The sequence below is a fragment of the Mercenaria mercenaria genome, chromosome 4, assembly GCF_021730395.1.
Source record: "Mercenaria mercenaria strain notata chromosome 4, MADL_Memer_1, whole genome shotgun sequence".
NCBI classification, from domain to species: Eukaryota; Metazoa; Mollusca; class Bivalvia; order Venerida; family Veneridae; genus Mercenaria; species Mercenaria mercenaria.
In genome coordinates this window covers 81569762-81584219 of record NC_069364.1, presented here as the reverse complement: position 1 = coordinate 81584219, position 14458 = coordinate 81569762, and the positions used below count along the sequence as shown (strand labels likewise).

Sequence of the window (14458 nt, the reverse complement as noted above, 5' to 3'; positions counted from 1 at the left end):
CTTATATCTGACTTTTGACCTCTAAGTGTGACCTTGATCTTAGACCTAGCGACCTGGTTCTTGCGCATGACACTCCGCCTCATGGTGGTGAACATTTTTGCCAAGCGACATCAAAATCCCTCAATGCATGAAGAAGAAATGCTCCGGACAAAGTTGTCGTTCTTGTATCCTTTGACCTCTGTGACCTTGACCTTAGACCTAGGGCAGGACACTCCGTCTCATGATGATGAACAATTGTGCCAAGTTACATCAAATTCCTCCATGCATGAAGAAGAAATGCTCCGGACAGTCATTTTTGAATTTGACCTGTGACCTGTAATTGTGACCTTGACCTTTGAGATAGGAACCTGGGGTTTGCGCATGACACTCTGTCTCACTGAGGTTAACATTCATGCCAAATATAAACAAGATTGCTCCATGCATGTCAAAGTTATGGTCCGGACAAACAAATCCGGACGGACGCATGGACGCACGCACATACACCGAACAGCCATTTGGACAACTATGTCTTCGCATCCGCAAGCGGGCTCGACAAAAACTAACAAACAGTTTGTCCACAATTGATTTTACAAGAAATAAATTTAACGTGAATTCTATTAAAAGGATAATGCATACCTTGATCTTCGGCTATATTTTCTGTCTCTATCTCGATCTCTGTCATCTCTCCTCCTATCTCCTGACCTTGACCTACTCCTTCTCCTCCTATCTCGTGACCTTGACCTAGATCTATTGCGACTTTTCCCACTTTTTCCATCAGTCTCTTTTTTCTCATCTTTTTCCTTTTCATCTTTTTCTTCATTATCCCCTTTGTCTGATGCAGATTTTTCTTCAGTTTCACCATTTGTAGTAACAGGTGCTTTTTCACCGTTTTCTTTAGGTTCATCTGAATCTTTTGCATCTTCTTTAACCTCTAATGGCACTAACGGAACTGGTGTGTGACCATCTACAACTGTTTTAGAGTCTGTTTTATCGTCAGATTTCTCAGCTGTTTTGTCAGCTGATTTGTCTCCAGACTTTTCTGAATCTTTCCTGTATTAAATATAGTAAATTCATCTGAGACAATGTATTGCAAAACTTGATTTTCCTTCAATACTTCATTAACTGTGAAATCTTTTAATTTTGTGCTCATAAATTTTCATCAATCTGACCATAATAGCTATTTACTTTATGGTTTTGAACTGCTGAAGATGAAATAATTTTGAATTTTATAAATTTGTGAGAACTTAATTCTGATGGTTGATACAATCATGAAATCCTGGTAAATAATTCCTAAACAAGTATTTAGATTTCATAGTATGTATGCAGGCAGTTATAGTGACAATTACAGCAATAACCTTAATCCTTGCAATTTCTATATTTCTGAACAATATTTGAGCCACGCCATAGGAAAACCAACATAGTGGGTTTGTGACCAGCATGGATCCAGACCAGGCTGCGTATTTGCGCAGTCTGGTCTAGACCCATGCTGTTCGCTTTCAAACCCTATTTTAGAGAAGCTTTTAGCGAACAGCATGGATCCTGACCAGACTGCGCAGGCTGGTCTGGATCCATGCTGGCCGCAAATCCACTATGTTGGTTTTCCCATGGCGTGGCTCGTTTACCTTTTCTAAACACAATAATGATACTGGAAACAAACAAGTGCAAGAAATTTATGAGATAATATTTGGTCAAAACATGATCAGGGCCATAATGGTCTTAGATCACTCATCTGAGTCTGCTCGCTTGAACCATGTAAAAATTGGGCAATGGTGACATAGGAAAGTAAGAGACAATATCAGTTTCTACTACATACATATAGGAAAAGGCAATGACACTCCCTGGTGGCCATGTTTTTGTTTTTTTACCAAAAAGAATAATTTGTAAAATCTTCATAAAGGGTCACTCAAACAAGAGGACCATGATGGTCCTGAATCGCTCACCTCTTCCCACATGACCCAGTTTTGAGTATGACGTCGTTTTTTCTATTATTTGACATAGTGACCTAGTTTTTGAGCTCATGTGACCCAGTTTTAAAGTTGACCTAGATATTATCAAGATAAAAATTCTGACCAATTTTCATGAAGATCCATTAAAAAATATGGTCTCTAGAGAGGTCACAAGGTTTTTCTATTATTTGACCTATTGACCTAGTTTTCGAAGGTACGTGACCCTGTTTTGAACTTTACCTAGATATCATCAAGGTGAACATTCTCACTAATTTTCATGAAGATCACATGAAAAATTTGGCCTCTAGAGAGGTCACAAGGTTTTTCTATTTTATACCTACTGGCCTAGTTTTGATCGCACGTAACCCAGTTTCGAAACTGACCTAGATATCATCAAGGTGAACATTCTGACCAATTTTCATGAAGATCCATTGAAAAATATGGCCTCTAGAGAGGTCAAAAGATTTTAATAATTTTAGACCTACTGACCTAGTTTTTGATCGCAGTTGACCCAGTTTCAAACTTGACCTAGATATCATCAAGCCGAACACTCAGACCAACTTTCATACAGATCCCATGAAAAGTATGGCCTCTAGAGAGGTCACAAGGTTTTTTTATTATTTGACCTACTGACCTAGTTTTTTAAGGCACGTGACCCAGTTTCAAACTTGACCTAGCTGTCATCAAGGTGAACATTCTGACCAATTTTTATGGAGATCCATTCACAAATATGGCCTCTAGAGAGTCACAAGGTTTTTCTATTTTTAGACCTACTGACCTAGTTTTTTGACCGCACATGACCCTGTTTCGAATCTGACCTAGATATCATCAAGATAAACATTCAGACCAATTTTCATACAGATCCCATGAAAAATATGGCCTCTAGAGAGGTCACAAGATTTTTCTATTATTTGACCTACTGACCTAGTTTTTGATGGCATGTGACCCACTTTTGAACTTGACCTAGATATCATCAAGATGAACATTCAGACCAACTTTCATACAGATCCCATGAAAAATATGGCCTCTAGAGAGGTCACAAGGTTTTTCTATTATTTGACCTACTGACCTAGTTTTTGAAGGCACGTGACCCACTTTCAAACTTGACCTAGATATCATCAAGGTGAACATTCTGACCAATTTTCATGAAGATCTCATGAAATATTTGGCCTCTAGAGAGGTCACAAGGTTTTTCTATTTTTAGACCTACTGACCTAGTTTTTGACCGCACGTGACCCAGTTTCAAACTTGACCTAGATATCATCAAGATGAAAATTCAGACCAACTTTCATACAGATCCCATGAAAAATATGGCCTCTAGAGAGGTCACAAGGTTTTTCTATTATTTGACCTACTGACCTAGTTTTTGAAGGCATGTGACCCAGTTTCGAACTTGACCTAGATATCATCAAGGTGAACGTTCTGACCAATTTTCATGAAGATCTTTTGAAATATATGGCCTCTAGAGAGGTCACAAGGTTTTTCTATTTTTAGACCTACTGACCTAGTTTTTGATGGCACGTGACCCAGTTTCGAACTTGACCTAGATATCATCAAGGTGAACATTCTGACCAATTTTCATGAAGATCTTGTGAAATATATGGCCTCTAGAGAGGTCACAAGGTTTTTCTATTTTTAGACCTACTGACCTAGTTTTTGATGGCACGTGACCCAGTTTCGAACTTGACCTAGATATCATCAAGATAAACATTCTGACCAACTTTCATAAAAATCCCATGAAAAATGTGACCTCTAGAGTGGTCACAAGCAAAAGTTTACAGACGCACGGACGCACGCACGCACGGACGGACTGACGGACGGACGACGGACGACGGACACCGCGCGATCACAAAAGCTCACCTTGTCACTTTGTGACAGGTGAGCTAAAAACATTTGTGTAAAGTTATTTTAAAATTGGGCCTGCAGTCTCTGACAAAAAGATTTTTTAAAGTTTCCAATATATACATATAGGGTAAAAAAGACCATGCCTTCTGTTTTTGACAAATCAATATAATTTGAAAAATTTTATTATGTATAGGGTCACACAAGGACCATTTGTGTGAAATTACTTCATCAGACTAGCAGTTTAGGAGATGCCATTTGAAGATTTTTCTATTTCTAGCTCTTGTGGCCCCTATGTGCAACCAATGGGAACGGTTTGAATAATTCTGGAAGAAGACCACACATGGAACATCCAACCCAAGTTTCATGTGACTGGTATTGTAACTTATCCCTAACTTGTACCTAGCGATCAAGGAATACTGTGTATGAAAGACATGACATTCTAGCAGGATCATTAACATTTCCTATACAAATATATAACACAACTTTTAATATTATATTATTCTCTGATGAAATATACTTAGCAGGTTCATTTCATCCCTACAATTGTAACCCGACAATCCAAACTCTTGCCTACATTTATTCACTGGTAAAATAAACGACAAAGAGAGTGAACAAATCTAAACAACTCTGACATACCTTGGAGATCTTGATGAACTTTTTTCACGTTTTTTACGTCTTGGCGACCTAGATCTGTCTCGTCTGTTTCTTGGAGATGAACTTTTACGCTCCCTACAAGAAGAGAACCATCTCTGACTTGTACTTATAAATGAAACTTTCAAGTCCATTCCATGTTCATTAACAATCATTCTTCAACCACACTAAGACAGTCTGGTCAAAAATAGCTAAGTAAGAATTTCTATCTAAAGAAACATGCGGGTTCGGTTATACTTGTACGAACCTAAAACCCAAATAAACTTTTCTCAAACAGTAAAAGACTCAACTGATCTATAAACAAGAGCACCGCCGTGTGGGTGCAGGCGCTCATCTGGTTTTTTTGTCTCTGTATAATAGAAATATTGTCCTACCCGTGTGTTTTTATGATATTTTCTAAGTCCAAAAGGGGCAATAATTCTTGCAAAAAGCAGGATGGAGTTAGGTTTTTTGCTATACAGAGTCAGCTTTTAATGATGAAGTAAGCTTTTAATGTTGAACAAGTGTTGTAAGTTTTAAAGCAATAGTTTTGATAGTTTTGTTGTTGTTGTTGGATTTAACATCACACTGACACATGATAGGTCATTATGGACCCTAGGTGCCCCTCCATGCATTATTTCATCACAAGCGGGCACCTGGGTAGAACCACCGACCTTCCGTAAGCCAGCTGGATGGTTTGATACTTTAGGAGAAAAGCTGACCTAAACACAAAACTTAACCAAGAAATCTGATTTTCTAAGTCCAAAAAGGGGCCAGAATTCTTGCGAAAAGCAATGCAGAGTTACGGTACTTGCTGTGCAGAGTCAGCTTTTAATGGCCAATAACTGCTCCAAGTTTTAAAGCAATAGCTTTGACCGTTAAAGAGAAAAGTTGACCTACACGCAAAACTTAACCAAGAAATCTGATATTTTCTAAGTCCAAAAGGGGCCATAATTCTCGCAAAAAGCAGGATGAGTTATGTTTCTTGCTGTATAGAGTAAGCTATTGATAGTGAACAAGTATTGCAAATTTTAAAGCAATAGCTTTGAAAGTTTAGGAGAAAAGCTGACCTAAACATAAAACTTAACCAGGCAATGCCAACGCCGATCAAGTGATGACAATAACTCATCATTTCTCAAATGAGCTAAAAATTAGCCAATGGTCAACAAGTGCCAATTTCCAACTTCACCTAAATTTTCAAAACTAACTTTTATTAACACAATGTTTTACTAACTGTTCAATGACTAAGTCAGCATATCTAACCATACCTTCTCTCTGCCTCTTCTCTTTCCTTCATAATGGCATTCCTAATTTGTTCCTCAGATACTTTCAAACTCTGTTGAATTCTCTCCTGCTCTGCCTGTGAAAAATCAGGATACATAATTACAACCTAGCTGATACCAACACTGCATCTCTTTAGATATTATCTTCAACTTTACTACAATTATCTGTATATTAACAATGAAACTACCATTCTATTCTTAAAGCTGAACTACTACTTTGAATAACCAGGAAATCATGTTTTATTGTCATAGTTTAATATTGCAAATCCTTTTTAATGACAGATGTTTTACCAAATTATTCAAACCCTCAATATCCTAACACTTGTACTGTGTAAAATCTCATATAAAGTTCATCATTCATACTGCATGTAAATGCTGACCTGTCTCTTTTTTATTTCTTCCTTTTTCTGTTCCACAAACTTCGCCGGAATTCCACCAATATTTTCTTGAGCACTACACAACAACTCCCACAATTCACCCATAAACACACGAGCATTCTTTGCATTTAAAAAACCAGTCAAATTTATCTGCATCTCCTTTGGGTCAGGGTACTACAACGAAACAGGGGAAGAAAAGGGGCATTAATAGTGAGAAATTAATACTGCTTATGTTCGTTTTTATCGAAAATATGTTACCAATAATCAGTTAAACAACCTTTTCTCTGAAATAGAAGGAAAATAAGAATGCAGTTTCTTTCACAGTAAACTATATAATTTATTTTTCAAATATTAAGTCACTGAATCTCAACAAGCATTTATTCTAAATCTTGTATTTCACAGCTCAAACAGAAAAGACCCAGCATACACTTCCATTACTATATTAAGCAAAATTAATGTTTTAAGGTCTTAAAAGCTCAAGTTATCAGTTGCCTGGTGTTTACTGCTGGAGGAATATGAAACTGAAATACTAATTGTCATGACAACCTTTCGCTTAAAACAAGACACTAAGGATGACTTTAATGAGTCAATACAGTCTTTTTATTACTACTGGCAACTGATCATGCCATTACTTCTCCTCTCAGAGATTCTAACTATTAAAGGTAGTAGGATGCTTACAGTAAAACATGAAAAAATGTTTATGAGGCAGAGCATATCAAAACCATGCTATTCATTTTAATTGCAAAAAAATGAAATAAATTTTGAAAAAGTGAATACATTTTGAAACTTACCAATTAAAATAGAGCTCTTCAATGAAAATAATTTCACTTCTAAAATGCATTTTGCTTAACAGGGTAATTTATTTTGTTAAAGTTATTTTTCATAAATAAATACATTTCAGATATATTTTAGACATGATGCTATTTTTTTCCCCAATCCTGATGTGTAAGCTATATCCTACCACCTTTAAGGTGTTTATAAAATTAATATTGGCTTAAAAGCTTTGTTAATTTACCAGTTGCTTAAAAATTCCCTACCTCATAACTGCAAAGGAACAATTGTCTTGTGAACCCGCTATGAAATTAACACTGACATAAAACATAAATTATTTTCTCTATAAAGCAAGTATCTTATTAAGGTCATTAAAATTTCATAAGCAATGATGGGGAAAAAAGAAGAAAAAGAACACAAATTTGTTATTCTGTACACAGAAATTACCGATTGCTTACAATAAACATAATGTCCTTTACAAGTGTTATGTTTTTTATATTCTTGTGTTGAAGGTACAGAACCCATTCCATTCCTTGAATATATAAATCTTCCTCATATCTGTAAAAATTATTATTCTGTTTTCCTGGCCTGCGGTCATGCCATAATGTTTAATTCTTGATTTCCAAATGTCAGACTTCACTTTTCGATTGTCAAGATAAAATCCTCGGCCAGTATCCAAAGAGTTTTTCTTGAGATTCGATGCGTTATAAAAATCGGAAAAAAGTAGATACAAACCAAGTGATTTGTTGTTATTCTATGTGATCCTTTTCCATATTTGATAATGCATTTTATCTTGAATCTGGCTGTTTAGAGAGCAAATCCTTGACTGCACTCGTAAATTCATCAAGGCGTTCGAATAATTAAGATCACCTCTGATATTAAATGGAAACATTCAACAGTAAGTAAAAGCTATTGAACAATTTTAATCAGGTTAATCTACTCATTTAATTTTTTAACCCGATTCAGCAAGTTTTCCTTTACATTCCCATTTCATTGTTTTTGCAGTATTCATACTGAAACAGTGATTTTTGTCACTTTACAGTGATTAACAATAGCATATTTTATAAGGCGCAAAGAAACCTGATTTAAGTTCGTAAAATGGAGACATTTTCCGATGATAAATATTTATAACCACCTATTAACTGAAATCAGGTTTTACATAATTTCATTCTCTCTATCAAGAAATTCAAAATCAATAAAAACTTGAAATGGGTTTTCATTTCCAAGACTGCTTTTATGTTTATGAATTTAATGGGTATGTTAAGAAAAACTTGCATAGTATCTTTTACAGCAAGATCAGTATTTTGGATGTATTTATATCTAAAAATATCTATAAATATTTAAACCAATGAAGAATGCAAAGTCAAAGAGATGTAAATTCAGACCGTACTTCAAATCATGCAGAGAAAACCTGATCATTTTAGCTTGTAATTTAAAAAAAAAAACGCTCATGGTACAGTACACAACAAAAACAAGTTTTGCCAGATTTTTCAACTAAAAAATAAGATGGATAGAAATAGGTCCACAGAAAGAACAGTTATGGTGTGGCAAAATGTTGAGGTTAAATGTCAAATATCATATAAAGTACTTATTGGTTAACAGAGGAAATAGAAGGGGTCTTTCATAATTCAATCTGAAAAACGTTTAAACATTTATGCGCAAGAGTAAGTCACATATTAAGCAATTGGTAAAGTTGGCATGAACAAATAAAGATAAAACATTAAAAGATGTTAAAATGTTTACCCTATTGTCTAGCTGATTATAAACAAACTCTATAATAACATCGTCTTCCATTCCAAGTAATTCTGTGATTCTTGTAGCTATCCATGGTTTCATTGTGTCAACATTAACTTTTGACAAGTCAACCTATAATATAAATGTAAATAATTTTCAGATCTGTACATGTGCATGTATCCACATCAAAGCCTGACCACTGTACAAGGGTAGTAGTCAGACTGTCACTGTTTAAAATGGAGGATTTCAGCCCAACTGGGATCACATCCTTTAACTTCACATATGACTGTTCTAGGTTAGGCCAAATGGCAACTTTTCAGCTTTACCTCTCAGGCAGTCCCAGCAATATATTCCAGCTAAGGTATACTACCAAGCTTCTGCAAGCCTGCAAAGAATTTTACATACAAAGCCAGGTACCAAACCAAAAGCCATTCATGAAGTTTAGTGATTTCAAATACCAAACTGCTGTGCCACAGAGGCCTCAATGTTCATTTAAATCTGATAACAAAAATTAAAAAAAAACTTGATGGATGACAAGGGTTACGGGCCAGATAGGGGAGGGGAATAAAAAGCAAGGAAGCCATATTTAGAACAGATAACTGTTATTCTAGATAATAAGTTTCAAAGTAGATAAGCCCTACCCTTGTCTCAATATTCTCAGCAAATTTCATTTGCTTCATTAGCTTCTTTTTCTTGTCAGCAAATCTGTTGTCTTGATCAGCACTTGTCCCCTGGAAATATAACAAAATTAACTCTTACCCTGCTAAATTTCTATAATGAACTTGTCCATCTTTCAATTTGGACAGTACCAGTAACTGTTAAAAGGGGTGCTTACCAAAAGATACTGACTGAATGGCGAACAGTGCAGATCATGATCTACACTGGTCACAAAAGCAGAAACAGTTGTGTCCAGCATGATAAGGATTAAACCCTGTGTTATTCTAAGATTAAATCCTGATTGAACAGTCTTCCAACTGTAAATTAAAATGTGAATTAATTGTTATATTATTATATTTTACTAGATATATACAGCACCCTTTTCACAATAAACATGTTTAAAGGTGTTTTACGTAAACAGAAGGGGAAAGTTCAAGTTTTACCACCATCTTATGGTTTTTGCCACTTTGCAAATAGGGAACTTCATACTAAATAATATAAAGTTCCACTTAAAGACCAGTCCAAAAATACCACTCTTCTGTGAAAACTGCTGGCTTTTAAATGATCCTAGTATTTTTCTATATAGTTCAATGGAAGCAAGGTCCAAAAATATGACCAGTCAGCTATTACAACCACTTTTTGCAGAACCAGGGATCACACTGGGTATTTTTTTCTCTGAGCCACTGCTTTTTTCCGAAACGATAGAACTTTGAGGTAAACAACTGGGAAGCCTTCCCGGAAGGGCATTGCATTTGTAGGACTACCAAAGTACTTGTAACACTCAAGAAATTAATGTATTCATTAAAATTTAATCTTTCTACACCTTTAAAAAACTATTTAGAAAAACTTCTTAAATTATTTTTTATAAACATCTGTCATTTTATAAAGTGTTTCAAAAATTACATTTAAAACGAGGATGTCAATAAACAAAAGCTGTCCTTAAGACAGCCAAGCTCGACTATTCGAAATATTGTCCCAGAAGCAGGAAAATATTACCCAAAAAGGTTAAATATCAAAAGAGTTTTAAGTTCAAAAGGGGGCATAATTTGACCAAAATGCGTATCAGTTATGGGACTTACTGCTATCAACTAGTTTTATAACCCCGAAGGCACATGTGAAGTTTCAATTCAATATCTGCATTAGTTTTGGAGATAGAAACTCGCATGTAAAACTTTAACCAGAATTTTCAAAGTCCAAAAGGGGGCATAATTTGCCCAAAATACATGCCAGAGTTATGGGACTTGACCCAGTGAGGTTGGTAATTGATCTAGAAAAAGAAAAAATAAGTTTCAAATCTATATGCCTTTTAGTAATTGCCGTATGTACTTGCACGCAAAACTTGAACCAGGATTTTCTAAGTCCAAAAAGGGGAATAATTTGCTCAAAATACATGTAAGAGTTATGGGACTTGATCCAGTGAGGTTAGTTATTGATCTAGAAAAAGAAAAAATAAGTTTCAAATCTGTATGCCTTTTAGATATAGCTGTATGTACTTGCACGCAAAACTTTAACCAGAATTTTCTAAGTCCAAAAGGGGGCATAATTTGGCCAAAATGAAGGTCAGAGTTATGGGACTTGCTGCTATCAACTAGTTTTATAACCCCGAAGACACATGTGAAGTTTCAAATCAATATCTGCATTAGTTTTGGAGATAATAACTTGCATGTAAAACATTAACCAAAATTTTCTAAGTCTAAAAGGGGGCATAATTTGCTCAAAATACATGTCAGAGTTATGGGACTTGACCCAGAGAGGTTGGTAATTGACCTAGAAAAAGAAAAAATAAGTTTCAAAGCTATATGCCTTTAATTGATGGCTGTATGTACTTGCATGCAAAAACTTAACCAAGGTGTGACGCCGACGCCGACGCCAGGGTGAGTAGAATAGCTAGACCATTCTTCGAAAAGTCAAGCTAAAAAGATTTTTTTAAGTAATTTATATTTTAAGTTGTCTTATTCTTCTTCTTCTTTCTTCTATAGTAATGGCAAACATTCAAATTAATGATGCATTATGGCCATGCATGGGGGGTTAGAGAAAGTAAAAGACTGTCAGGTTTTCTAGGCTACTCAATCCACCCAGTGCCTCCTAACAGCTGTGATAAAACAAGAGCACCGCCTTGGGGGTGCTGACGCTCATCTGATTTTTTTGTATAATAGAAATATTGTCCTACCCATGATTTTCTAAGTCTAAAAAGGGCCATCATTCTTGCAAAAAGCAGGATAGAGTTATGTTTCTTGAAGTACAGCATCCGCTTATGTTGGTGAAAAACTGTTGCAAGTTTTAAAGCAAAAGCTTTGGTAGTTTATGAGAAAAGCTGACTTAAACATAATACTCAACCAAGAAAACTGATTTTCTAAGTCCAAAAGGGGCAATAATTATTGCAAAAAGCAGGATGGAGTTATGTTTCTTGATGCACAGGGTCAGCTTATGATGGTGAACAAGTGTTGCAAGTTTCAAAGCAATAGCTTTGATAGTTTAAAAGAAAAAGTTGACCTAAACATAAAACTTAACCAAGAAATCTGATATTTTCTAAGTCCAAAAGGGGCCATAAATCTTGCAAAAAGCAGGATGGAGTTATGTTTCTTGATGTACATGGTCAGCTTATGATGGTGAACAAGTGTTGCAAGTTTTAAAGTGATAGCTTTGATAGTTTAGGAGAAAAGCTAACCTAAACATAAAACTTAACCAAGAAATCTGATTTTCTAAGTCCAAAAGGGGCAATATAACACCTTAAACCTTAATTCCCTTAACTGCGAATTATCTATACACATAAACTGTTGTGCAGAAAGGAAGACGTTAGTAGGGTTAAAAACAGAATAAAAGCAAAAAGATATGTACTGGAATTATTGTGTAAACATTAATGTAACCAGTGCTGATTTGAATCTGGAGACTGTTTCAACACTGACTATATGAGATGGTAATGTATTCCACTGAACAACTGTTCTAGGGGAAAATGAATTTTTGTAATTATCAGCTGTAGTAAATGGAATCTGAAATGCCAGATGATTCAGATTGTAGTGTCTGGACTGTCTTGTGTAAGATTATTTTGCACAATGCCTCAAAGCTGGTGGGGTTTGTTAACTTTGCACGTTTTATTCCTGGAAAATGCTTCAAAATATGAGCTGCTTTTGCGACTGTTGTCATATTTTTCTTAAATGCAAACTTTTCATAGACTTATTATTAAGATTGCACTAGAAAATCCAGTTAGAAAGAACAGAAATGTTCGAAAATCACAGTGGCAAAAATGGGTGATGAAATATGAAAAACCAAAGTAAAATTTAAATTCTTGATAAATTACCTGTCTTTAATTTCTTTTCTATCATCATAGCTATTCAATACTTATAATTTCCTCCTATTTAAAGCATTTTTTTTCCTTTGTTTTGACCCAAACTAAGCCTCAGCGATAGTAGAAAAATTGCTATAGATCGTAACAGCCGACCGCTCATATAATCCTATCAAGCACACAAAATATTAATAGCTCTCCCGTATGTAAGGATCCGTGATGACACCGATAAGGTCTGCTATCTAAATATAGCAAAAGACTCAATTTGCGTACAAACAATCAGTGCATTCACTGTACAACAGCATAAGTAAACCATAGATTTTGCATTTATTTCGTTATTTTTGTTCAAGTTTCTAGGCTGCACATCGCAAACAAATGTTTTTTCTTCACTTTTATTTCAATAAACTAGACCGAGAAATTCTTTATTTTATATCCATGTTAGAAATAACATTCTGATTGTTCATCAATATATATGTATGAATGGATGATATTATTATATTATTCTGTTCATCATTATAATCAATCGAAAAAAATTGTTAATAGCAAATTGGAAGTGTTAATTAAAACAAGAGGGCCATGAAGGCCCTGTATCGCTCACCTGACCTATAGACCTAAAGATCATAAAGATTGACATTCTGACCTAGTTTCATTAAGATATGGTAATAAATGTGTCCTCTAAAGTGTTAACCAGCTATTCCTTTGATTTGACCCCATGACCTAGTTTTGACCCGACATGACCCAGATTCGAACTTGACCTAAAGATCATCAAGTTTAACATTCTGACTAAGTTTCATGACGATACAGTCATAAATGTGGCCTCTAGAGTGTTAACAAGCTTTTCTTTTGATATGACCTAGTGACCTAATTTTTGACCCCACCTGACACAGATTTAAACCTGACCTAAAGATTAACATTCTGACCAAGTTTCATTAAGATATGGTCATAAATGTGGCCTCTACAGTGTAAACTAGCTTTTCCTTTGATTTGACCCCCCAACCATTTAACACCTAAGTATTTTTAAATGTGTAAGGTCATGAAGGTCACATGTGATATATGCAGAGTTCCCATAAACAACAATTTGTGTTTACGATGGCTTGGAATTTATGGTCTTACATAACAGAAAGTGTTAACAGAAGGACCGCAACTTCCAAATATTTTATGACACCCCAAGAGTTAATTGCAGTGGAAGTCACCCGTGGTTTACTGGCGATTGATCATCAAAAAATTATGTAATATTATCTAAAAATATTTTTATCTTTAGCCCAAGTATTTTTCGGTTACGAGCCTCGAGATCAGCGATCTTTTTGACAAAAATTTTGTACTTCCAATGATGTAACAATCCGTTATTTATATAGTGTTATTCAGTATGAAAGTCGTTTTTTACGTAAAAACATACAGATTCCTATTCGGCAGACGAGTCTATAGACTATAAATCGAATTATAAACAAGAGCACCGCCTTGCGGGTGCTGACGCTCATCTGATTTTTTTTGTATAATAGAAATATTGTCCTACCCATGATTTTCTAAGTCTAAAAAGGATCATCATTCTTGCAAAAAGCAGGATAGAGTTATGTTTCTTGATGTACAGTGTCCAATTATGATTGTGAAAAACTGTTGCAAGTTTTAAAGCAATAGCTTTGATAGTTTATGAGAAAAGTTGCCTTAAACATAATACTCAACCAAGAAAATGATTTTCTAAGTCCAAAAGGGGCAATAATTATTGCAAAAAGCAGGATGGAGTTATGTTGCTTGCTGTACAGGGTCAGCTTATGATGGTGAACAAGTGTTGCAAGTTTCAAAGCAATAGCTTTGATAGTTTAAGAGAAAAATGTTGACCTAAACATAAAACTTAACCAAGAAATCTGATATTTTCTAAGTCCAAAAGGGGCCATAAATCTTGCGAAAAGCAGGATGGAGTTATGTTTCTTGCTGTACAGGGTCAGCTTATAATGG

The 14458-nt window shown here is 35.1% G+C and overlaps 1 protein-coding gene across 4 annotated transcripts in view; it reads right to left on the bottom strand.

Moving 5' to 3' along the window:
• LOC123552286 (serine/arginine repetitive matrix protein 1-like) overlaps positions 1–14458 on the bottom strand; it is a 43550-nt gene that overhangs the window by 18959 nt on the left and 10133 nt on the right. For 2 of the 4 annotated variants that reach the window (XM_053541795.1, XM_045341829.2), the window contains exons 2-7: positions 9207–9296; positions 8575–8697; positions 6064–6234; positions 5669–5760; positions 4407–4499; positions 616–1029 (exon numbers count right to left, since the gene is read on the bottom strand). In XM_053541795.1, coding sequence (XP_053397770.1) covers positions 616–1029; positions 4407–4499; positions 5669–5760; positions 6064–6234; positions 8575–8697; positions 9207–9296 — 983 coding nt within the window. Of the gene's footprint in view, positions 1–615; positions 1030–4406; positions 4500–5668; positions 5761–6063; positions 7704–8574; positions 8698–9206; positions 9297–14458 lie in introns of those variants that run through there. The other 2 variants (XM_053541797.1, XM_053541796.1) reach the window with 2 other exon arrangements.